The sequence below is a fragment of the Suncus etruscus genome, chromosome 6 (genome assembly GCF_024139225.1).
Source record: "Suncus etruscus isolate mSunEtr1 chromosome 6, mSunEtr1.pri.cur, whole genome shotgun sequence".
Classification (NCBI taxonomy): Eukaryota; Metazoa; Chordata; class Mammalia; order Eulipotyphla; family Soricidae; genus Suncus; species Suncus etruscus.
The window spans coordinates 8,577,256-8,604,548 of NC_064853.1; the positions used below are offsets into that span (position 1 = coordinate 8,577,256).

At 37.1% G+C, this 27,293-nt stretch overlaps 1 protein-coding gene across 1 annotated transcript in view; it reads right to left on the bottom strand.

Moving 5' to 3' along the window:
* Positions 1-27,293, bottom strand: part of LRRC7 (leucine rich repeat containing 7) — a 363,919-nt gene that overhangs the window by 61,991 nt on the left and 274,635 nt on the right. Inside the window, exon 21 of the mRNA XM_049775680.1 lies at positions 21,658-21,777. Within this exon, the coding sequence (XP_049631637.1) occupies positions 21,658-21,777 (120 nt within the window). The remainder of the gene's footprint in view (positions 1-21,657; positions 21,778-27,293) is intronic.

Here is a 27,293-nt window from a genome sequence, read left to right on the forward strand (position 1 = left end):
TAGAAAATTATTTGAAGGAGCTGAAGCAATAATACAATGGGTAGGACATTTGCCTTGCATGTGGCCAACCTAGGTTTTATCTCCTGCTTCTCATTTAAATCCTCTGAGTCCAACAGGAGTGATCCCTGAGCATAGAGGCAGGACAGGATTAAAACTTGAGTACCTCCACGTGTGATCTAAAACCCTTAAAAAGAAATGAATTTAAAAAAGATGAAAGGATGCTCACTGGATATTTAATTTGATATTTCTTTCTGTACTGATGTGGTGTTTCAATTACCTTTTTTATGTCCTCGCTCAAACTGAGGTTGAAAGCCTCTAGAAGGACTCCGCCATGTTTAGCTTATTTGATTTATTTGATTTATTTTTATTTTTACTTATTTTTTACCCCATTCTATTGCCTTTCTTTCCTTCAAACAAAACCATATAACTCGAATTATCGAGCTCCACCTCTCAAATAGAGGGGGGAACAAGGGCAGGTACCAGGACCAAACAGATATATGATCACTAATAGTAAGCTAGACAAAGAGGGGACCACCTACTCTAGCAGCCTGGGGGGGATATGCTTGCAGGAAGGGAACAAGGATTGGGGGAGGACAAATTTGGTGTTGGGTATTCCCCTGATTCAATGTTAATATGTACCTAAAATACGACTGTGAAAGATATGTAAGCCAATATGATCAAAATAAAAATTAAAAAAAAAAGAAAAAAAGATGAAAGGAATATTTTTGACTTTAAATAAAAGGTAATTTCAGTGAAAAAAACATTCAGAATTATTTGACAATAGCTAGAGCCAAAGTGAATAACAATTTTTGTTTGTTTGTTTTTTGGACCACACCCGGCAGTGCTCAGGGGTTACTCCTAGCCATCTGCTCGGAAATAACTCCTGGCAGGCACGAGGGACCATATGGGACACCAAGACTCAAAGCAACCACCTTAGGTCCTGGATTGGCTGCTTGCAAGGCAAACACCGCTGTGCTATCTCTCCAGCCCCCTGAATAACAATTTAATTATATTTTGATGTGTAGTATCCTTTTTTTTTGTTTTGTTTTTTTTTTGTTTGTTTGTTTTTGGGCCACACCCAGCGGTGCTCAGGGGTTACTCCAGGCTGTCTGCTCAGAAATAGTCCTGGCACGCACGGGGGAACATATGGGACACCGGGATTCAAACCAACCACCTTTGGTCCTGGATCGGCTGCTTGCAAGGCAAACGCCACTGTGCTATCTCTCCGGGCCCATCCTGTTTTTTTTTTACATTGAAAACAATAAAAGTAGTTAAGTTACGAGAAATTAATGATGCAAAAAGACATTTAGGCTATGCCAGCATGATGTGAAGACATTGATCAGTACAATACTGTCCATACAATTAATTAGTGGTCAAAAACTATGACATAAAAACAATTGAGATAACTTCCTACAGGCAAACATACATTTCTCCAGAGTGTCTATTGTTTTCTCATACTATATAATATATTAATATTGAAATAATCTAATATATTATCTAATAATATATAATTAATAAAGATGTTCATGGTGAAGTACAAGGGACTGATGGAAATGTAGAAAGAGCAAATACTGGATTTATTCCAGTTTTTAGTTATAAGAACTCTGACTCAGGGGGGCCGGAGAGGAGGTAAGGCATTTGCCTTTCATGCAGGAGGTCATCGGTTCGAATCCCGGTGTCCCATATGGTCCCCTGTGCCTGCCAGGAGCAATTTCTGAGCCTGGAGCCAGAAATAACCCCTGAGAACTGCTGGGTATGACCCAAAAACCACACACACAAAAAAAAGGTAAAAAAAAAAAAAAGAACTCTGACTCATACCAAAGGGGAATTTGGACATGAAGGTTATCTATCTATCTATCTATCTATCTATCTATCTATCTATCTATCTATCTATCTATCTATCTATCTATCTATCTATCTATCTATCTATCTATCTATCATCTATCTATCTATCTAATCTATCTATCTATCATCTATCTATCTATCTATCTATCTATCTATCTATCTATCTATCTATCTATCTATCTATCTATCTATCTATCTATCTATCTATTGTTTTTGTACAACTGAAAAGAAATGCCACAATCTTCTCTAGAAGACTGAGCACTCCTAGGGTCAAGATTTTCCTTATTGCAAGTTCGCTGCACTCCTAAAATTTCATGTTCTTTTGGTGGGTATGAATAGAGAGCCATTAATAGCAGTTTCACATTTTGAGTAACTGTGAATGAACTCACTGCTCTGCTGTCTTATGTAGAGACAATAATTTTCTGAAATGAGAGGAATTAGGATGAGATAGAGGTTAGTAGACTAAAAGGACTAATTAGTATGGCCTCCAAATAATTCATTTTTACATTTACATATGCTTTTATTTTAATGGTGTAATAATCACAGGTCTTTAGTCAATGCTTCAGCCAATGAGAAAGAGGAAAAAATGCCTGCTTGATTGGAAAAGATCACAGAGACTAGAAAAGAGCTTTTACACTCAGAAAACTGAGAGTGATTCAGAGCAGAATTTAAATCCCCTGAAGCATAATTCACATGGATGAATACACAATAATGATTACATAACAATCATTTTATTGATTAGAATATTCTGATAATTATCTAAGGATAAAAATTAATTCTATATTATAGAATGAAACATATTATAAGAATGTGAAATATTATTATATATAAATTAGCCTTTCTTTTCTTTTTTGTTTTTGGACCATACCCAGTGGCACTCAGGAGTTACTCCTGGCTCTGTGCTCAGAAATTGCTCCTGGCAGGCTCGGGGGTTCATATGGGATGCGGGGAATTGAACCCAGCTCATCCCAGGTTGGCTACATGCAAGGCAAACGTCTTACTGCTATCTCTCCAGCCCAGCCTTTCATTTTTAAAAAATATTTTTTTCCCTCTGATGATAGAATTGTACTTTGGTTTTGCTTTGATTTGAAAGTCTTTGAGTGTAAGCATCACACACTTCTTACCAAATAGTAATTCATAAATAATGGTGACCATTCCAATACTAGGTATGGAATCGTGTTCTAAAATTACTTTGACACACACTACCCCTTGAATCCATAGAGAATATGAATTGGTAACTATTACCCACTTTTACTAAGGAGAAGCTAAGTCTTAGAGAAATTAAGAAATTTTCATGTAGGGCCAGAGAGATAGTACAGGTGATTAGTTGTCTTGTAATCAGCTGAATCTGGTTTAATATATGACACTAATTATGGTCCTTTGAATATCATTAAGTGTGATTCCTGAGCAGAGAGCTAGGACTAACTCCTGACAATTGCTGAAAACACCTTCCCCATCTTCAAAAAGGGAAACTGTCAAGTAATTGGCAGAGTTGGGAAACTGACAAAATTAATCTTTGAACTGACATCTGACAATCAAGATATACTCTTCAAACATGAAATTAGGATAGGAAAATAGCTCAAAGGACTTCTTTGGATGTGGGACCACCATATTGCATTCCTATCACTGAGTAGTCGAGCACGACAGGAATAACTCTTTAGCACTGAGCTAGCAATAATCCCTGAGAAGCACCAATATATTTTTCCATTTACCCAATATAAGCTAAACAAAAACAACATAAAATAGCTCTTCCCTTCAACTTGTCTCTTGCCCCCTAAGAGTTGTATTTTAAATGAAAAAGAAATCATGAAGAGGAACAGAGACAAAGTTACTGAGGTAGACTCTTCAAAATTGATTCTTCAATATCAGCTAGTAAAGTTATTAAAGGACCATTGTTACTTATCAAATATTTTCTATTTTAGATCCTAGGCATATGACTTAAAAGATTTATAACAACATTTTCACTAGGAGGAGGTAATGAAGCTCTTGTTCAGACATGGCTTAGCAAAACAAAGTGTACTTGAAGGTACACGCTGTGAATGGATAATTTGTAGAAGGGGCAATTCTTTTCATTTCCATGGGTGTGATAGGTTGCAAAGAATGGGGATGGAGAGTGGCTGTTGTAGAAAGTGAAAAATGAACATGATTTCTTTGTGTGAAGTTAAACATAAACACCACAGGACATAGGAAGGAACAATAATAGAGCAATGGAATTATAAAGAGGAAGTGGTTGTTTTCTTTTAGTTGGCATAAAAACTTCAGAAAGTTAATAAAGATGTTCATGGTAAAGTACAAAGGACGGATGGAAATGTAGAAACAGCAGATACTGGATATATTCCAGTTCTTATTTATAAGAACTCTGACTCATACCAAAGGGAATTTGAACATGAAAGTTTTTGCAAAGCCCATGCTACATGATTTGAATGATAAACTAGAGAAGATTTGATGTTTGTTCTGAACTTTCAAGGGGATGTTAGACAAAGCAGCTTGTATTTGAGAAGAAGAGTGATGGAAGATGGTATTTTCTAATTAGCCTTGAATCATAGAGTCAGATTTATAGAGAAAATACTCCAATAGCCATATGGCCCAAGGAAAGAAACATGCCAAGACCACAGAAAAGGAAAGTTGGTCTGCTACAAAATGGCCTTGTTTACTCAAAATTCTTCCATAGCTTTATTATATAGACATGTGAAGTGTTGAGAAGTTTTAATGATAATAAAGAAATGACTTTCTCATAACAATAAAGCTCTTGGCTCATGTAATTCTGTTGAAAAAGAGACAAGTGTATTTCACAATGGATTATTTGTTTGATTACTCATCTTGCTTCTTAATTCACAGTTTCCCAAAATTCAAAATCAGCACTAATGGACAGTCATTTTGTCCCTGAATATATTCCAATAGACATATTCATTCTTTAAAATTAATCCCAAAAGGTTCCTAAAAATTGGGGGATCAGTATCAATAGTATAGAACCTTTATTTTTTTTTTTTAACAAAGGATCACTCACTAATTGATTTAAAGCACTTAACAGCACTTATTTAAATGAAGTCTGTCTCAGGAACTGAGAGATAATAATGCAAGGATTAAGGCTCTGGCCATGTATTTAAATGAGCCCAGTTAGATCTCTTTGGCCTTCTTAAGACTGCTTGGTTAGACCACCCCTGAAATAGTCTGTCTCAGTAATTTGAATAATAGCAACAAAATCCACTTTTTATTCAGACCAGGCATTTTTTGTTGTTTTATTTTCCCCTTCTCTCTTAATATCTAAGCCAATTTTAAACAGTGGAGGCAGAGGAATTTCTGCTCCCAAGTCGATGGAATAGACATATTTTTCCATTTATTCCATTAAGAACAACTAAGTGAACTATTATGCAGCTATCAGAAAGAATGGAACCATACAAGTCCCTGCAACATGAATGAAAATGAAGGGTATCAGGCTAAATGAACCAAATTAGAAGGGGAAGCACAGATACTAGATGCTCCAACCTGTTTGTGGACTGATGTATGAAGTAGAAGTGTTTTTTTCTAAAAATGAAAAGGGGAATGAATGGATAATATTGAACAAAGACAAATCCTTGGCCCAAAATTACAGATATAATTAACAAATGATGGTACTGGAGTGTTGAATGAAATTGGATGAAAGTGACAGAGGATAATTTAGGCAGAAGGTCACCGGCAGTTTGATGGTGGTAGGATGATGGTAAAATTATGCTCATTAATACTATAAGCTTTTACATGAGATCATATTTCACAAATTGTAGTAAAATTAAAAATTAACAATAGTCCTAACATTGTATATATGAAAGTCCAAGTCCAAGTTGAAAAGTAAACAGAAGAAAAGTTGACAGAAAATTATCTAGGGGTCAAGTATGCACATAGTGGTGAATTTATTTTTCAAACTTAATGATGGAGCTGAAGAAGCAAGAAACTTAAAAACATTAGCAGTTGTAGGTGGGAAAAATCTGTACAAAGGTTAAATTTATATCAATTCTGCTGTTCAATGATAGATGAGTGAGTGATGAAGGCATAGTATATATACATTTTGAAGTACTATACAATTCAAAGATGTAACCCGGCTGGAACTGGAGGATATTATGGTAAGTGAAATAAGTCAATAGAAGGATAAACATCAGATGATCTCACTTATCTGGGATGTATTAAGTTGTAAGACAAGGGAATGCAGGATATCAAAGAGGTGATACCTAGATTATCCTGAATCTTTTATTCTATAATTGAGAATGATAGGGAAAGAAAGAAATTGAGGTAGGAATTAAGAAGAGAAAGTTAGGAGGTCCAGGGAGGCAGGGGATCAGGTACATTGGTGGTATTGAAGTGAGGTGCAACTATATTATAAATCATGGAGCTAAAACACTGCAATAGGAAGCCCAAAATATAAGTACTAAACTTAAAAAATGTGCCTGCTAGGCTGTGGATGGGGTGAGAGGGAACCTGGGAACATTGGTGGAGAGAACGTCACACTGATGGTAGGAATGATGTTGGAACACAGTATGCCTGAAACACTATTATGAACAACTTTGTAAATCATGGTGAATAGAAATAAATAATAAAAATAGTGAATGACCCTTCCTGGTCAAGTTAAATCTTACCAGTAAAGGACAGAAAGGAACAGTCTAGCAAAATGGAGAACCTTTAGACCTTTAGAGTTAGTCATGACCCACCTTGGACCTTCTTCTTGCTGCTCCACCAACCCAGGTGAGGCTGGGATGACCTTCTGGCTGACATTATTGAACCTATTCAAGATCCAAAGGCAGAGGCCCTGCCTACAGGATGAGTCCCAGTAGGCTCCTCACCTGCCCTGACCATAGTTAGGGCCCACATTATAGTTCCATATGACTATGTGGCCTCAAGACTGATGTACTTAACAAATAATATATTGCACACAATTATTCTTCCTGTCATTTGGGAGAACTGGAAGAGCAAACCTCCCTTAGCATCTTCTAGGGGATTAACTACAAAGACTCACCCTAATACAGAGAGAACACTAGAAATCAAATGGGGGAAAACATCAATCACTCCTGGCAGGGCTGGGATTGGGGTATTGGTATATTGGTGCTGGAGAGAGAACTCGGGTTGGTCACATGCAAAGCAAATGCCCAATCCACTGTACTATTGCGCCAAACACCCAGCAAGATTTTTTATATATTGAATATAAATAATCATACTTATTGCTTTTAAAAATACCATGGTTCCTATTCCACCCAGCAAACTTTTTAAAATAGAGAGTGAGAAACTGAATTCAAAATTTAATGGTAAATTAGTGAGACAATTTTAGCTAAAGTTATTTTTATTTATTTATTTATTTATTTATTTATTTATTTATTTATTTATTTATTTATTGGTTTTTGGGCCACACCTGGCAGTGCTCAGGGGTTACTCCTGGCTGTCTGCTCAGAAATAGCTCCTGGCAGGCTCCAGGGACCATATGGGACACCGAGATTCGAACCAACCACCTTTGGTCCTGGATCGGCTGCTTGCAAGGCAAACGCCGCTGTGCTATCTCTTTGGGCCCATGTATTTATTTATTTCTTAATTAGTTTTAAAAGAAGAATAAACTGACAGTGGCCATTTTGTAAGCAATGACCCACCTTTACTGCACTACTTCACCATTAATATCGGGAGAAATTCAAGCCAAGCCAAGCTACTGAAACTCATTACCCCTGTACTATAGATACTGGAGTTCATGGAGCTTGTGGCTACATACATGTCCAGTAATACAACACCTCCAAATTCCAGAATGCTGACAGTCCAGTAGAAGCAAACCAAATTAGATGGAAAATTAGCATAGTAGTTAACTAAACTCAAAAATAAACAAATAAAATAATATCGAAGGCTCAACTAGCTTAGTTAACTATCAGATAATGATTTTATTGACCCCATTGTTAGAAACAACAATTTTCACAAATTTTCTTCTAAAGAAATCCCACTAGCCATTTGGTGGTAATTTTTATAATTTCATTAGCCATTTAGTTGTAAAAAGCAATATCAAATAAATTATTTTGTATTTGCTATGAGGTTGGAAACTGGAGATAATAGTGGAGAAAAGGTCACACTGGTGGTGGAGTTGGTGTTGGACATTAAATACCCAAAACAATTGTATTATGCTCAACTTTGTAAACCACAATGTTTAAATAAAGTTAAAAAAGAATAAACTGTAGAAAGCCTGTCTAGAGTACAGGTGGGGTGGTGTGGAGATTTGGGACATTGGTGACAGGAATATTGTACTGGTGAAGGGGGGTGTTCATTACATGACTGAAAACCCAACTACAATCCTATTTGTAATCAAGGTGTTTAAATAAAGATATTCATTAAAAAAGAATAAACTTTGAATCAAATCAGCCCATTTGATTGCAAGATTATTAATAGAGTATTTAGGACTGTGTGCTAATGGCAGAGGGATAAATCACATACAGCTACATGATTGGATCAGTTTGGAGATCTATAAATGGACTCATAAAAATATGCTCAAGTGATTTTTTTTTGCAAAGGTGCAATTGAAGTCAGTGGAGAAAATAGAGCCTTTTTGACAAATGTTGCTCACACCATTGGCCATTCACATGAATAATTCACAAACACTGACCTGTATCTCAGACCTTACATAAAAATCAACTTATAAAGGACCATAGCCGTAAGATGAAACATTAAAAGAACAAACAGAGAAGCTACAGATTTAAGAAACTGTTTGCAGATCACATATATGACAACCCCCCCACAAGACTATATCAAGAACTCAGAACTCAACAGTAAAAACCCAGTAAATAACCCATTTAGAATAGTAGCAAATAATATAAAGCCAAATAACATTTCACCAAATAGAAACATAGATGACTAAAAAGGATATATTGAAGGCAGCAAACATGTACATGAGGTACAGTATAATGAGCTCTCAGAGATGATTGTATTGAAATCACTAAGTACTATGACTATACACCTGAATACCTGAAATAAGCTTATGACATGGATGCAAATCTAACATTGTAGAACCACTCTGGAAACTTATTTCTTCTAGACATCAAATGTAGCCATCTTAAATTTATACAAAAATGGATGCATGGATGTCTAGTGCAATTCTCTCCACAATAGTGACATAAAGGGAACAACCCAGCATCCCTTTGGTAGGTTAATAGGCAAGCAAATGGATCTCACCATTCTACACACAGAGTGAAAATCAGCAATAAAAAGAAGAAACCACAGAAACACACAACAGCTTGAATGGGTGTCCAGAGATGCATACTGAGTAAAAAACAAACAAACACAAAAACCTAATCCTGAAAGATTATCTACTGTATGATTCATTTGTATGACATCCTGGAAATGACAAAATTGTGGAAAAAGAGAGTTAAAGAAATATCAGGAATAAAAAAAAAAAAAAAAAACAACCCACACAATTGACGTAAAGCCTGTCTTTGGAGTCAGATAAATCTAAATTTTAGTCATTCCTCTGCCACTTTTCAGTCTTATGCAAGCTTTAAGTGCTCTGCTTATTATAGGGAAACTGTAGATAATAAGTACTTCATAGACGATTGCAATTAAAGAAGATAATGTAACGCAGTAAAAATATAGGTACCAAAGGAATAGTCAATAATTTGCTGAGAAGAAACAGTTCTTATCTGAGCAAAGATTTAATTCTTTTTGGCCAAAAATATAAATATCTTCCCCATTCCCATGAACCGATTTTAAACCCGTATTTTATAATATTACTTGCTTTTCATTGATTCTTCTAACATTTATCTTCTCATTACCCACACCCTACTATCTTTGTACTTCCTTCTTTACACATATGCTTTCAAGTCAGTTGTCTAGCTAAATAGTAAATGAACAAATCTAAATACTTAGCTTTCCCATAATCAATGTGGTTAGATTTTGGAGGGGAGAAAGTGTGGGACTGGTAGTGCTCAGGGACAATTCTGGCTCTGCTCAGCTGTGGTGCTCAGGGAGTATTGTGGTACTGGAAATTAAACCAGGGTTGACTGCAAACAAGACAAGTGCCTCACCTCCTATAGTATTTCTCTGATCCAAGAGTCCATATTTTTTATCCAAAGTATGACTTATAATAGCTATCAATTACATCCTTATATGATGGGCACTGTGATAAGTATTTTACATCATCTAATTTCAGAGTCACTCTACAAGATTAGCATCTTTGTCTTTTCTTCCCAAATGAGAAAACCAAAAGCAAAGTTTAAAACATACAAAGTTTTATTAAAGACTTATTCTTTCTCCTATACTACTGCTTAAGAGAAAGAGAAAAAAAATTAAGATCTTGAGAACAAAGAAGGAAATTGAGATTTTTTTTAAAATGCAATTTAACTTTTATGTAATAATGTTGTTATTGTGCAGGGCTTGCTTTGGTCTTTAGTGCAGATTTATTACTCCTGCATGTGATTTTGGTCACGGGACTTGGGCTATTTTTTGGTAACAGAGACAACATAATACAGGAGAGGGTGACACCATCTTAGGTGATAGGCTTAAGGACAGGATAAACTACATTGTTGAGGAACAAAGGGAACTAATCCCACTGTAGCAACCACCTGGGACTGAGAGAGAGAGAGAGAGAGAGAGAGAGAGAGAGAGAGAGAGAGAGAGAGAGAGAGAGAGAGAGAGAGAGAGAGAGAGAGAGAGAGAGAGAAAGAGAGTGAGGAGAGTGAGGAGAGTGAAACCAGTATTTTTTTTTTTTACTTCCACACAGAATCTGAAGTCTGCCATTGCCAGGGGTTTAGGGGAGGGAGAGAGGGAGGGAGGGAAAGAGGGAGGGAGGGAGAGAGAGAGAGGAGAGAGAGAGAAGAGAGAGAGACAGAGAGACAGAGAGAGACAGAGAGACAGAGAGAGAGACACAGAGCAGAGGGAGGCCCACCCATCCAGATTTAAGAGAGAATGAGAGATAGATACAAAGCAGACAGCACTTTGCCTATGCTTTATATCTAGCCCCCCACTAACCAGCTGGCACTGTTCTGGTCATTATCCTTGGCCCCCCTCCAACTGTCCAAGTTTTTCTTTTTATACCCAGCATGTCAGGAGAATGTCCAAAGGGTGTGTGTCCAGGGGACATGTCCAAGTCCAAGCATCATTACAGTGAGGTTATCCAAGTCCAATTGCCATTACATCAACACCCCACTATGACAGAAAGATTTGTTGGTAGTTTTCAGTCGTGTTCAGATCTCCTGATTCAATTCCTCTTGACATTCACAAAGCCAAATTAAAAAAGTCATTGATGTTTTATAGGAGAGACAATGAGGTCTGGGAAAATAAGCATGTTTAGGAATATCTAAATTACTTGATTTGTGTAAGGTTAAGGAAAAACTGAAGGGGACTTAAACTTTTGGAAATCCAGAATTAGTGCCATGGATTCTCTCTTCTTGTCATAGAACAGAAAATATGGTAAGGAGCAACTGTGTCAGAAAATAAGAGCTGGGGTCTGTGAGGTGGCCCTAGAGGTAAGGTGTCTGCCTTGCAAGCGCTAGCCAAGGAAGGACCGCGGTTCAAGGCGTCCCATATGGTCCTCCCAAGCCAGGGGCAATTTCTGAGCACTTAGCCAGGAGTAACCCCTGAGCATCAAATGGGTGTGCCCCCCACAAAAAAAGAAAGTAAGAGCTACTACATATTGACTAAATTCTTGATATGTAGGGTTACCGACCATGACAGCTGGACTAAGCTGTAACATTTGTTCAGTTGTTTGGTTGGTTGAGGTGAGTGAGAGACAAAGTATTCATGTGTGCCATCTTGTCGAGACTAGCTGTAGTTAGACAATACTGGACTTCAGACCTTTCTTCCTCCAACTCATTCCCCTCTCTCCCTGTTCCCAAAGGTTGTTGTGACTATGGTGAGATAACCTTTGTATACATTTGGGTAGAATATATCTGTATATGTAGTGCCCATATGATAGATGTTTTATGATGGAGACCAAACTATTACACTTAAATATTTGTCTTTATCATATATTTTTTTCTTTTTGGGTCACACCGGCAGTGTCAGGGGTTACTCCTGGCTCTGAGCTCAGAAATCACTCCTGACAGGCTCGGGGAACCATCTGGGATGCCGGGATTTGAACCACCGTCCTTCTGTATGCAAGGCAAATGCCTTACCTCCATGCTATCTCTCCGGCCCCCATAGATTATTTTAATGATGGATACCAACGATTACACTTAAAATTTTTCTACTATTATTACAATTGGGTAAGTTTTGATGCAAAAAATGTATAGTCTTTCCTTGGGAGATTGAATGGTGCTGTTTTGTTTTTATTTTGGTGGTGCTGAGAATTGAACTCAGGGCCTCATGCATTTCAAGGCAAGCAATTGACCAGTGAGTCACATCCCTGGTTCCTTCTCTTCCTCTTAGGCTTTAGAAGAAAAACTTATGGAGAACTCTGATGCTTGAAAGGGAAGGGGTAGTGGGATGGTTTTTTTCTGCTTCCTAAGGGGAATCAGTGATTTTGACTTCTTAGCACTTCACAATATTGAAGGGGCATGAAAACATATTCTGATTTAAAACACTTTTGTCATATTAAGGTAATATCTGCCAGCACCATCAGTGACAGATAAAAGAGGAGATAACAGGGCCTTTTCTATCTATGTGTGTGCTGTAGGCAGTTTTCTTCTTCTGGCTTATTGAATATCTATAAACACTTTCTTCTGTGATGACATTTCAACTGTCAGAAATATCTGAGAACTGGAATTTATTAACTAAAATGAAAAACCAAAAGAGGAGCCATCACCATAGCAAAAAATGATAAAAGTCAAGCTAGATTTATACTTTCTAACCTACAAGTTGTTTTGAGATGATGTTGACTTAGACATTCCTTAAATAAAATAAAAAAGAAAGATGTTAACAATAATGTTGGAGATTCTTTTTCCTTTTTACTCTTAAGAGTTCTTAGAACCCATAAGTAAGGGGAGAGTCCAGAGAAATAAAACAAGTGACAATAAAATGCTATATTGTCAATTTTTTATCTTTTATGTGATCAGAATTTTGGGATAATAAACACTGGCTGTTTAGAATTTTAGTTATGTTTGTGGTCATGGCTATTATTGCCCTGTAAGATAAATTTTGCATTTCCTTTTTGTTTTTAGGCTTCTTCCAGGATGACTTTCTGAACTGGAAGACCCATTTGTTTGGGGAAACATATATATCAAGAATTGCTGTAATGGGCAATTTGATTCTGCCACACTTTTCATCACTTTAATCTAGCTCTGCTTTAGTAATAATTAGAAAAATAGTTTAATTTGTCTTCTCAAAAACTACATCTTGATTTTATGACTGCGGCCTTCTTGACTATAGCAAGACTTAAGGTAGTATTAGTTGATAAAGAAATGTGCTCTTTTTGGTAAAGAATTAATGTTGTGTTGAGTAAGAAACTCTAATACTACTCTCAGCTCTGTGCTCTGAGGTCACTTGCACCTGTGTTTAGGGGACCATAAGCAGTTGGGGACTGAAACCAGACCAACTATCTGCAAAGCATGTGCTCCAACCTGTTGATCTGTCTCTCTGAGTCCAGATATTAGCTCTTTTTTATTTGGAGTTTCCCCCCTGTTCTACTCTTCTTTGGAAAGTTTGGTCTCCTAAAAAAGTGATTTGATCAAGAGAGAAAACAATTACATATATCTGTAATAAGAAATGTTTCTCTGGGGAAAATACTTTGATAAAACTTTTTAGTTGTTGGGGCTGGAGTGGTGGTGCAAGTGGTAGCGAGCTTGCCTTATGTGCACTAACCTAGGACAGACCATGGTTCGATCCCTGGCGTCCCATATGGTCCCCAAAGCCAGGAGTGATTTCTGAGCACATAACTGGGAATAACCCCTGAGCAGCACCTGGTATGGCCCTCCCCAATTTTTTTAGTTGTTGTAGGGGCAAAGCACTAGCAGAGGGCAGGGAGATTCTCCTTGTGTCCAACCTGGATTTGATCTCTGACATCCATAGGATCCTTTGAACCTGACAGGAAGTCATTTCTGGGTATAAGAGCCAGGAGTGTCACTGGGTATAGCCCCCCAAATTTTAGTTGTTGTAATTAAAAAAATCTTCTTTTGTGTGAAGGGTCTTGGGCACTTTGGTGATGGAAAGGTGCAGTAACTTTGCATGTCACCATCATGAATGTTACCTCTGTTTAAGTTATCAAAATTATATTTAAATGATAAGATATTAGCAATCTGCCCCTTTATATGTTTTCAAGTAGAGCATGTGAAGTGTGGAAGCTGCTTGTTTTCTTTTTGGCAGGTTGTAAGGGGTAAGGGGTAGCGGTGGAAGGAGCCACTCCTATGATACTCAGCTATGGCTCTGCAGGTTGGAGGGCTCAATGATCAGGCATCATAATATTGCTCTAATCAGACCAGTAGGGTTGGGCTACCTCCATTACACCTGGTAATGCTTATTGGATCATGTGTTGAGGGGAATTCAACTCAGAGCCTAGACATACAAGGCACTTTAACCCTTTGAGCTACTTTCCTGGCTCTATTCTTTCTTACTAAAATAATCTCAAAATATGCCTTTTTGTTTGTTTGTTTTGGGGTCACACCCGGCAGCACTCAGGGTTTACTCCTGGCTCTACACTCAGAAATCACTCCTGGCAGGCTCAGGGGACTATATGGGATGCTGGGATTTGAGCCACCCACCTTCTGCATGTGAGGCAAATGCCTCACCTCCATGTTATCTCTCCTGTCCCAAAATATGCCATTTCTATGGAGGGCAGAACAGTCTTACAGTGCTCAGCATACTCAGGACCAAGTTCTCAGAGACCCCATGATGGATGGAGATTATGGAAAATAAGAGAGAAACAAGGAACATCTTCACTGACCAACTGACTCAGAAAGATCTGTTTAGAAGTGGTTGGAGTTAAAAGTGACTCGGAATAAAGGATTCTAATCGGTTTTTGAGTTTCAATGGTGGCTATTCCCCAAATGACAAATTCAGTCTGCACAAAACAATATTTGCTTCTATCAGAAAAGAAAAATGGTTGCTTGGAAAAGAGAAGCAGAAAAGAGAAAGGCAGGACAGAAGGTGATGAAGAAGATCATTGTCATTGGATCATGGACCAATGAGCTCATGACATTAATCCTCAGACTCATCGCAGTCCATTGTAAAATGAATATTACTCTGGGAGAGGAAAGAAAAATACACAAGCCTTCTGCCTCTTCCACATCTTGACTTGCTCTCTTATGGCTCAAGTTCTACTCTAATTTCTCCCCTCCATACTTTTTACAAGATAGAAATCTTTCTTATCTATCCCAGACTTCATGCTAGCTGTGTGTGAGTTAATGTCTGCCACTTTTTCCATGTCTTTAATGGCTCTATTGCCCAGCTAGTCTCAGCTAAATTATTAAAGCAAGGAATTGTAGTTATTTTACTTCAGTCCCACTGATAATTTAAAAAAATATATTTTTTGTTTTATTTTGTTTTGTTTTGGGTCACACTCGGTGGCACTCAGGGGTTACTCCTGTCTCTGCGCTTAAAATCGCTCCTGGCAGGCTCGGGGACCATATGGAATGCCTGGAATCGAACCCAGATCTATCCTGAGTAGGCCACGTACAAGGCAAAAGCCCTACCCCTGTGCTATCTCTCTGGCTCCAGTTAACTTATTTGGGGGGAGTGTGTGGTGGGGTTTCCAGAGCAGTCCTTTAGGGGCCTGGTGCCCCTCTCAGGGATTATCAGTTAATTGAATCAGCATATCAATGCAAAGGCCTGAGAATGCAGCATTGCTTAAGTCCCCAAGGGACCAAGAATTACCTATAGCAATTCCAGCCATGTTTGGGGATCCCTATGGTTGCACCCAGTGATGCTTAGAGGACCAGTGGTATGTGCAAGGCATGCACCTAACTTCTGTGCTCTCTCTACCTCTAGGTATGCTTTCTTTTAATTTAGTTTTATTATTATTTTGGTTTACAATACTATTAGTAATGGTTTATTGTTTGTTTTTTTTGGGGGGGGGTCACACCTGTGCAGGGAACCATATATGGTTCTGGGGATTAAACCTGAGTCAGCAGTATTTAAGGCAAATACCCTCACTACTGTGCTATCACTCTGGCCCCAGTAATGGTTTATTATTATTTTGGCAGGGGGCACACCCATTTGACACTCAGGGGCTATTCCTGGATATGTGCTCAGAAATCGCTCCTGGCTTGGGGAGACCATGTGGGACGCCAGAGGATCAAACTGCGGTCGCGGTCCATCCTAGGCTAGCACTTGCAAGGCAGATGCCTTAACTCTAGCTACACCGCTCCGGCCCACTAATGGCTTATTATGAACATAAATCCAACCCCACACCCAGAGTACCATCTTCTTAAAAATATTTGGTTATTTTGTGGGGAATCACACCTGGTATTTAGATGAAGATATTTCTGACTCTGCTCAGGAGTGACCGTGATTGGTGCTGGGGATTGGAACCTGTTTTGAATGCATGCAAGGCAAGTGTCCCCTAAATACGTTTTGAATTAAAAAGGAATAGCACAATAATAAAATGCTTTTATTTATTCACTAGATATATAGGTTAAGTTGATTTTCCTATACTGTTCTCTAAATGTAACCATCTACAATATACCATAGCTTTCTTAATCATCCCTGACTTCATCAAACTTTTCTTTCCTTTAATAAGGATAGTCCTGGGGTCAGAGAGATAGCACAGTGGTAGGGAGTTTGCCTTGTACACATCCAACCCAGGAGGAACCTGAATTTGATTCCTGGCATCTTATATGGTCCTCCAAGCCTGCCAGGTTCTATTTCTGAGCACAGAGTGAGGAGTAATCCCTGAGCACTGCTGGGTGTGGCTCCCCAAACAAACAAAAAACAAAAACAAAACAAAGCAAAAACAAAAGTTCCCTTTTTTTTTAGAATTTTCTAGATTTTCATTTTTTATTTACTACTATATGTCAGGTCTTATGAATTCCATCCCATCATTTAAGTAAATTGCTTCTCTTAGATCACCAGTGATTACTTTGATCCTAGATCCTTTAAATTCCTTTCAATGAAAGTTTAAATTTCAGGCGATTTATTTTGAGGGTAGGGTAATATTGTGCTTAACTGTTAGCTATGCCCTTTTTGAAATATTTTTTTCTCCACTAATTTCCTAAGTGCTACTTTCCTTTATTTTGATCGATAACATGGTCATTAGTCTGAACAGACCATTGACTTAGATGGGGTTCTCAATTCCAGTGAACATTTTTTAAAAAGTATTTATTGGGTGGGATGGGATGGGTTGGTTCTTAGATATAGGATTAGAGATGGGAGGTGCTGGAATAAATTGGATCAATGAGATATAAGAAGAGGCACATGTTGAAAGTCTTTGTAAAGGTAAGAATTGCTACTGACATGATTCTCCGCCTTGATGGATTTAGAAGAGGAAGTACAATTATTACTGGGAGCCATTTCACAATCAGAAAAGGTACCAATTTCTGGTTAAAATGATAATAAGACTTTAAGATTGTGGGGGAGAAACTTAAGTATTTAGTATTATAAACTCAAGACTGAATCTACAGATCCTTCTGCCATGTCTGCACAAGCCACCAATGCCTTAGACTTACTGAATTCTGGAAAGAGAGGCCCAACTAGCAGGAAAAACTTATGAACATATGGGCCTTGAAGTAATCATTGGGGTACTATGGGTAGGAGTGGACAAGTCCTTGGCCCTGTTGAAGCCCTGGGGCTTCACTCTACAACCACCACTATGCCAATGGTCCAGCTTCCTCACTTCTTCACTAATCTCTGCAGAGACTTCTAGCCTCCAAAAAAATACAGGTATGCTGATTTTGTATCTTATTTCTCCAGATGGTTTGAGCTAGACTGGGCTGCCTATCCCCACGCTTCTTTACTTCCAGAAGTCCTGGCAGTCATACCCATAATCCAGAGCCTACTGCCATGTCTGCTCAAGTGGCCAATGCCATAGACTCATCTAACTCTCAAAAACAGGAAAAACTCATGGATATATTGGCCTCATATCTGAGTGTCCCCATGAACCAGTGGTGTCGCCATATGAGCTTGTCAGCCCAGCTCCATAGAGTCTTAAAGTTGTGGACCAAAAAGGCTGCATAAGCAGCAGCATGACACCTCCATAATTTTAATACTAATTTCCCAGTAGAAATACAGAAAATTAGATGTGAAATTATCATAGAAGCCACATAAACTCAACAAACAAAACCAGCAACAGAATACTAAACTAGCAATTTACAGCTTAGTAGACTTTAAGACGATGACTTAAAACTTTACAGCAAGATGTGACAATTTTAATATTTTTTTAAAAATATTTTATTTAAACACCTTGATTACAAATATGATTGTGGTTGGGTTTCAGTTATGAAAGAATGCCCCCCATCTCCAGTGCAATAATTTTTTAATAAATTTTTATTTAGTGGTGTGTGTGTGTGTGTGTGTGTGTATGTGTGTGTGTGATTATTTCATTACCATTTAGTTGGACTAAGCAATATTAAGTAAATTATTCAAGTCTGCCAAGGGCAGACTTCAAGAATTTTGGGTAACAGATGATAAGAGTGGAGATATTGTTACACTGGTGGTGGGACTGACATTTGAATATTGAATGCCAGAAATAAATATTTTGAAAAACTCTATAAACCACAGTGCCTAAAATAAATGAATTTAATTTAGATGGACTACATTAAAAAAGCTGTAGGGCTTACCTTAGTTATTTTTTATGCTACCAAAATATTTCCTTAACATTCAGCATTGTTTCCCTTGAATTTTCTATAACTGGCGGTAAAAATAATCTATTGATAAAATCTTAGGCTATTTATTTTCTGTTCTTCTTCCTAGAAATATCTCTTAAGTAAATGTTGGTATTATATGGAGTTCTGTATCATTCTTTTGCCTCATTCAAAGCTCAATTATATTTTGAGTCTTTAAGTCTTTATCCATGGATAAGACTTCCAAACTTCTTATAAATATATCCAAACATCCATTAAACAAATATACTTAAATGCCCTAAAGTTACCTCAGACCAATGTATTAAAACTCAATCACTCCTCCCCTCATCTATTTCCACCAAAACCTCTTTTTGTAGCTCCCATTTCAGCATACAACATCATTTCTATCACATTTACACCACATTTCTCACTTGTCCAAATGAGAAATCTTGACATCAGTCATGGAGCCTTTCTGGGTTTGCCTTTGATTTTGAGCCCTGGTGGTGCTCAGGGCTTCCTTCTAGCTCCGTACGCAGGAATCACTCCTGGTGGGGTTCAGTGGACCATAGGGTGTTATGGGAATTGAACTTGGCTTAGGCACATGCAAAACAAATGTCCTCCCTGCTATATTCTCTTTTAAGTTTTTTTTTTTTATCCATTTCCTATATTCTCTGACCTTTTTGACCTTCTTAGATCAGAGCCTCATTTACAAATATCTTGGATCTCTGCATTCCTTCCAGCTAACCTTCCCAGGGCAACAACAGGAACTAACTTAATTGGTTTCATCTTCTCTGGTTCATTTTCTGAAAAATCGTCAGGGTCCTTGTCAGTGAAGTCAATCATCTTCCCCCCTGCTGAAACACAACCATGCCCTGCTTCTCATTTTTTTCAGAATGATCCCCAGCAGAATCAATCTCTTCTGATTCTCCAGACTCAGAATATTGCTCCTGCCAGAATTCCTTTCTAAATTCCTCTGTATTATTCAGCTACTCTCATGGTGCTATGGCCCAACTTCACACCTTAGAATATGTTTTTACTAATAGCTGAGGTTTGCTCAACAGGAGGATTGATTAATAACACACAAATCAAGGTATTAACAATAATGTGGGATTAAATCATTTGGTATTTGATTATTTTCTTGTTTTAATTCTGGTCCATACCCTGCTGTGCTCTTGGCGTATTCCTTGCTCTGTGCTCAGGGGTTATTTCAGGCAGTGCCTGGCAGAGTGTAGACAGTGCCAGGGATGGAACCTGGGTTGGCCATGTGCAAGGCAACTGCCTTATCTGTTTAGAGCCTTCTCAGCACTCAATTAGTTTTTAAAAACACTGAAGTTATCAGGGGACAAGTGGGCTACAATGAAAATATGTCACCATATAATGTGAAGATAAATAATGACATATAAATATAAATGAGTACTCATGCTTCATGAGTTTAGAATAGAGGAGAAGAACTACAGTTCTACTTAAAAATACAATATTGGTCTTCAAACAGAACCACATAATTTGAACCATCTTATTTTGCCTCACAAATTGAGGGGGAAATAATGGAGGGTACCAAGACCAGACAGTCGTATGAACATTAAATAGAAATAAAGAAATGATCAGACTTAAACACCGAATCCAAAGCCAACAACAACAGAATCAACACCCAATCTACAACATGCTAGACACAGAGGGGACCACTTATACTAGCAACCTGGGTGGTAATGGAGGGGGATATGGGATGCATGCTGGGAACAGCGGTGGAGGGAAGACAGCATTGGTGGTGGGAATGCCCCTGATTCAATGTCACTATGTACCTAAAAAATTACTGTGAAAGATTTGTAATCCACTTTGGTCAAAATAAAAACAAAAATACAATGTTGGGGCCAGTATGATAGTATAGTGTGTAGGGCTCTTTCCTTGCACTCAGCTGACCTAGGTGCTACCATATTTTCCCAAGTTGTCATTTTCTTTTTATTCCCTTCATGGTGATATTACATGAGATTTTATAATGACCTACTTTCACTCACCCCACCTCACTAGACTAGAAGATCTTGGGGGGATAAAATTGTCATATTTACTAATTTTTGTTTTCAAATATCTAACAAATATTGGACACATAGTATTCTTGGCTTAGTTCACTGTTGAATGAATGAATAGATGAACACACTGATGACATTAGAATTCTGTTCCAATCTTTTGTGGTCATGATAATATTTACAATGTTATTAGATTATTAGTTTAATTAATTAAATTTATTACATTTTATTAAATAATTAAAATTAATAATAATTTTATACTAATTTAATACATCCAGTGATGTTCAGGATTTACTCTTGGCTCTGTACTGTACTCAGGAATCACTCCTGGTCGTACTTGGTGAACCTTATAAGTTGTTAGGAATCTATTCTTGCTTGTGTCCAAGACAAGTGCTTTACCAGACGTACTGTCTCTTCAATATTCCATTTATTTTATTTTATTTTTGTTTTTTTGGCCATACCCAGTGACGCTCAGGGGTTACTCCTGGCTATGCTCTCAAAAATTGCCCCTGGCTTGGGGGACCATATAGGACACGGGGGGATGGAGCTGTTATCCATCCTAGGCTAGCGCACGCAAGGAAGACGCCTTATGGCTTGAGCCACTGCTCCAGCCCCGCAATATTCCATTGGTTTTAAACTTCTGATATGCAATATTAAAATGGCTGAAGGTCTATTGATATTGCTCAGAAGGTGAACATAGCATTGCCTGTTTGGAACCCTGGGTTTGCTTCCTGGCACCAAACCACCACCAACAGCAATAACAAAAACAATAGCAAAACCCAATGCAATTTCACCCTCCACCAATTCGTAAAAGTTTGCAAACCTCTAGAATATTCTGCTAAAGGCAAAAGAGGTAAGGATAAGCATTGTATGGCACCAATACTATAGCACACTAAAAATGGGTGACAGGTGTTAGAAAGAGGGGTTGTATTTGCAAAGAGGCAGTAGAATGCCATTTATAAAAATTCATTACCAACTCCGACCATTTGACAGTGTTCACTTTATATTTTTTAAGAGGCTCTTGCAGTTAATCTCTCTTTGTTATATCCAGTGTATAAACTTACTACAAAGATGATGTTAAGACACAAGATATGGACAACAAATTACAGCAAATATGCAAGAATCATGCCTTATGTTATTCATGCAAGATTGGTTACCTTTTTAGTAATGGTGTCCGGAGGTACATCCCGCCTTCCGAGAGGATAAGGATTCCATTGGCCACTAGGAGATACATCTTCTTGTCCATTGTCTAAAATGTTGCTTTGCTGGGACGGGGTCTATTGCAAAAATGGTATGGCATTCCTTAGTGACGTAATAGAAGCTTACCATACTTTTCTGAAAAGAGTTCCTAATGATTATGCGGCAATTAATTTTAATGGCAGAAAGCACATATCCTTAACTGGAAGTATTATTACACACCATTTACTTTCTAAGAATTCTAACTGGACAGCTTTTTTGAGAAGCCATGAGAAATTCAATAAATATAATAATTTGAGAGTAGTTATTTAATGAATTTTAAAGAAAATTTAGATTATGTTCAGTAGTTGAATAAAAGCAACCAGTATAAGATAGTTAAAAGCAATTAAAACTTGTTTCTTTAGTATGATCTTACCATTCTGCACATAGATGGAAACTATATAATACACAGTTCATAATTTCCAAAATTCCGAATTAGAACCTAAAATAAATTTTATAAGCCTGTATTGTGTTAGTTCAGGGATACTATGTCTTGTGCTAATCCAAAGTAGTGTTAATACCAGCATAACATAATATTTATAGTGATGTGACATCATGTACCGACAAGTTGTAAGGGAAGATGAAAGCAATATGAAAAATATTATGCTATTAGAATCATGATACAATTAAACCAGGACAGATTACAAATGTACTTAGATAGGTCAGCAGTGCATTAAAGTTTAAATTCTTCATACAGATAATTTTAAATTTACTGCTTATTGTGTTTTGACAAATAATACCATCATCTTTATGAATAATATTATAGGAGGTAAACACCCCTGTTAAGATGATGACCCCTACTGGTGACAGATGTAGTAGTGATATATATATATATATATATATATATATTATAATGGCTTAGCCCCTTTAATCTACAGGATATATAAGATACATATACAGTTATTGCTTGATTTCTCTGGGACTTCTTACAAGGGTGGGATACTATGCTCAGTGTTCCCTGTGCTCTTTTATAAACATTTTTTGAAGATCTCTGCTGACAAAGCGAGCCAGGTAAAGAGAATCTATGAATAGCAAAATTTTTAGAATAGTACTTCAAGGGAGAACTGGGCCTTTCTTTTTCTTTTTGGTTTTTGGGTCACACCTGGTGATGCTCAGGGGTTACTCCTGGCTATGTGCTCAGAAATCGCTCCTGGCTTGGGGGACCATATGGGACGGTGGGGATTGAACTGAGGTTCATCCTGAATCAGTTGTGTGCAAGGCAAATGCCTTACCACTGTGCTGTCATTCTGGCCCCCCTCCCCTGACTACATTTTAAAGCAAATTTCACAGAACATTTTAAGTTGAAATGTATTAGTTACAAGCTTCTGTAAGGTATTAATGAAAAATAAAGCACAGTATTAATATTGTGTATTAGCCATGTGAATGCCTTTTTCACAAAGCCATCAGAAAGTGTGAATAAAAAGCTACTGACGAACTTTAGGAATAAAATTTACTTGTGTGTGTTTAAAAAATCAAATGCAAATAACACATTTAAAGATCTCGATTTTCAATGTAACCAAATAGTTTAAAAATACTTCTCTATTGTGAAGTATTAGTATTTCAGTCTGTTCCATTTCTGGACTAATATGCTTGCATATGTTTTACACGTATCTCTCCTAGATATTAAAGTATGGCAAATTAAATTATTTAAACTAAGCAGCAAAACCATTTTGCAGGGTCGGCATGACTGACATTTAAAATTCATGTCTTTTTCTGACTTGGTTTCTTTACTAATAAAGTTGGATAATAAAGATATCCCATAGGGTATATCTACACAAAGAAGATTTCTGAGAAGTGACCAGAATTTAATATGAACACCCCCTTTTCCTGCATTTTTCATCTCTTTATCACATCAATTTCCTCTACTATACTCTGGGAATTCCTAGTCAGAGTGACCTGCGAACTGCAAAATCCACTGGGACATAAAAGGGCTAAAATCTGTGTGTCAAAAATCCTACTGGTATTGGCTCTCCAAGCATTTGGAAACGAACCTTTCTCTTTTTAAAACTGGAATTAACAATGGTACCAATTTCTCTGTTTCAAAAGAGCCAAAGAGAATAAACACATGCAGACACATGAAAAAAATAATACTTTCACTAGACAAAAATATTAAACGAATTTTCTAAAAAGCAATTTCCTTTGTTAATTAAAAAAAATTCGGGTCTGTTTATTTTTCTTAAGCAAGATATCCTCAGGGTGACTTGTAAGTTTGAAGTCAAAGAAAGACTAACTAAACCGTTTATTAATATTTGGAAGGAGATCCAAAAGAGACCAAAATAAAGTTGATATTAAGATCACATTCTTTCTTTAAGGCAGCATAGCTATTTACAAAAAAAAAATAGTACTTTGAAAAAAAAATGCTACTGAATGTTCCATTGTTATTGCTTAACAATAAAAATCCCATGAAAGATTAAAAGGAGCCACTGGAAAATCTAAAACGAAGTTAATGAAGTCATCTCTGCTGAAATGAATTGTTTCAGAGACAATCTCCAAATTGACCATTAGTTATCCATTCTATTTTTTCCTAGAACCGCATTCTAGCTATTTCTTTAGATCCTTTAATGTGGTAAAGTGCGTCTTTTCCTCACCAAACAAAGCCAATTAAAGAGAAAAGACATGGAAACTCTCACAGTGCACCATTTCCAAAGCTTCCAAATGATCATTCTTTATTAGTTTTAAAGAAACTAGAATAGTTTCGTGAATAATCAGCAATTATATTGGTTAAGATAGGCAGAATGATGGTAGAATTCTTGCTGAATAGATTTGGTCCCTACGATAACTGCATTTGCAAACTTGACACTCTTAATTTTGATTGCTGTGAATGATGAAAACTATCGATTGGAAAAGATTTAATTTCTGGTGGTGTTGTGACATATATATACACACGATATGTACCTTCCCATGCATATCTAGAATGCCTGTGTCCTTGCCTACGGGTGTGTGTACTGTGCTATAGCTCTGACTCCGTCTAAGAGAGCAAGTCTTATACAATAAAGGCAAGGGTAAAAATAAAATAAAAGCTTCTGAAGGAATACTAATGTTATTATTTTGGTAGTTTTGACCACTGTATGGGGATTCATGTATATTTGCAGGCTGATTTCCTTTTTTTTTTTCTCCACTCTTTCCATAATTAAAAGGGTAAGTGACACTTGAGGGTCAGGAAACAATAGTTTGGGCAACAAAATCAATAGAAACTATAGGCATAAGTTGCCTCTAGGATCTCCATAAATCTTGCTTTGCTTTCTGCAAGGGAAAAATGCCATCAACCAAATAACCTTTGGAACTTGGCGAATAAATGCATACCAAATGTTGCTTCTCTCTGATCCTATTCATTTGCATAGGTCCCGTAAAATAAGAGTTAAAAATGGAAAAGAGTTTTGGTGCAAATGTTGCTATCTGTCTCTTCATTTTTTGAAAAAAAGGCAAGATCATTATCAACTAATAAAACAGATGCTGAAACTATCTCCTAGGAAATTCTATGGAAGGCTACATTTTAAAATATTATACATATAGTTTTCTATAAAGTCAGCTTTTCTTTTTTTTTTCTTTTTTTTTTTTTTTTTGTGGTTTTTGGGTCACACCCGGCAGTGCTCAGGGGTTATTCCTGGCTCCATGCTCAGAAATCGCTCCTGGCAGGCACGGGAGACCATATGGGACGCCGGGATTCGAACTGATGACCTCCTGCATGAAAGGCAAATGCCTTACCTCCATGCTATCTCTCCGGCCCCCATAAAGTCAGCTTTTCTTTGCCTAAATTCTCATTGATTTTTTTATTCATGTCTATTTTAACACACCAGTAAGCATTAGGCTCTATAAATTTATGGTGCTAGAAATTAAAAAAAAAAATCTAAGAAGGAAACAATGACTAACTTTTTTTTTTATATAGAAGAGACAACCATAGTTATATTGGCAGCCAGACATCTGCAGATGAGCACCGAAAAGGCTACTGGTTTCAACTAAGCCCTGCTTGTCGCTGATACTGCAGTAACAAGGACAATTAGCTTGTGGACTGGTGACAGTCACTTCCTTTTGTCTGCCACTATTACCAATAGAATTTCTTGGTGATAGTGAGTGGCCAGAAAGTTGGAAAATCTTAAAGTACACAAGGTAACTAGCATGTGCTAAGTTCAGCTAACTAGGAGAGCACTGTATCTAGAACACAGAGGGAATGATTTGGGCTGTGCTTCTGTGCTTTGCATTAACTGTTCAACTTGTATATTTTTTTATTCATGTCATCAAGATTTTGTGAGATCATCATGCACTTGAAAGCACTTTATCAAGGCTGAAAAGCAGGTTCTAGAAACATCAGGTTGTATAGGTAGAAGTCATTTTCAAAGAGTAGAAAACAGCAGGCATCTGGGTGTCAAGTGGAGTCGGTTTCCAATTCTACCTACCACTGTTCTCAGAGCAGTGATTACAGCAGAAGAGAGGTTAAAAAAAAGACGTGACTTCCTGCAGGTCACCCAAGGGGCTGTTTCTACCCCAGACAGTAGAGGGAGCACATCCTCAAAGGATGTTTGGAGGGTCATGTGGAAAAGGTTTATGTGAAGAACTAGTCATAAAAGATGTGTATTAATCCTAATCTTTACCCTTTTCCTATAAAAGTATATATTTATTCTACCACTAATCTGGAGAATCAAAGTTGTAGTTTGACACTTAACAACAATGTCTTTCTCTCTAAGAACATACATTTCAAGACAGGAACTAAGCTCAGTTACAACAGGACACATCTGAAGAAGCACATAGAACCATTAATAATGTCATAGAAATTTGCTTTCATTGCTTTTTGGAGAGGCAGTGAACAAATGATAAATGGAAAAAATCAATGAATGATATGAATAAATGAAGAAAGAAACAAAAGAACAATGTGAAAATTAGTCACTGATTTATATATCTTAAAATTTCTAGTTATAAGTCCAATTATTTTTAAAGGAAATTCAATAAACAGTAAGTAGAAACATTAAAGGGAAATGAAAGTAACTAAACTAATTTTATTCCTGTATTTCCTCATATTCTGTTAAAATTGGGAAAACATACAGGAAATTACCATAGAAAATGTAATTTGTTTATAGTATAGAAAATGTATGCTATTCATGGCTCTTACTTCATGAAAAACACACAATGCTTGGCCTGGAATATAGTGAGTATGAAAGAATTCCAAGTGTTCAAAACACATAGCAGCATAAAAAAATCTTCACATCTCTTCAACTGTAAATACTTTATTAAGTTTAATTTTCATTTACAGATTGCTATAGAACAAGTTGATGTAACTGATTGCTCTAGAATAAAAAAGACTAACAAATTTCAAAAAAAATGAAAAATGTTTTGGTAATCTAACAAAACCTCAAGCCAAAGACCAGTCTGCTAACTTGTTCTCAGTGACCAAAATAAAGGGGACAGTTAAGGAACCCCAGAAGAGACCCTCCCTGGTTGCATGTCTTGCAAAAGACTGTTTCCTTGCAAGAGAGAAGATAGAAAAAGAGATTTTTGTTTCCTAATTTCTGCTTAGAACCTAACTTGGGATAGTAAAAATCACTTGAATTTCACAGAAAAAAAT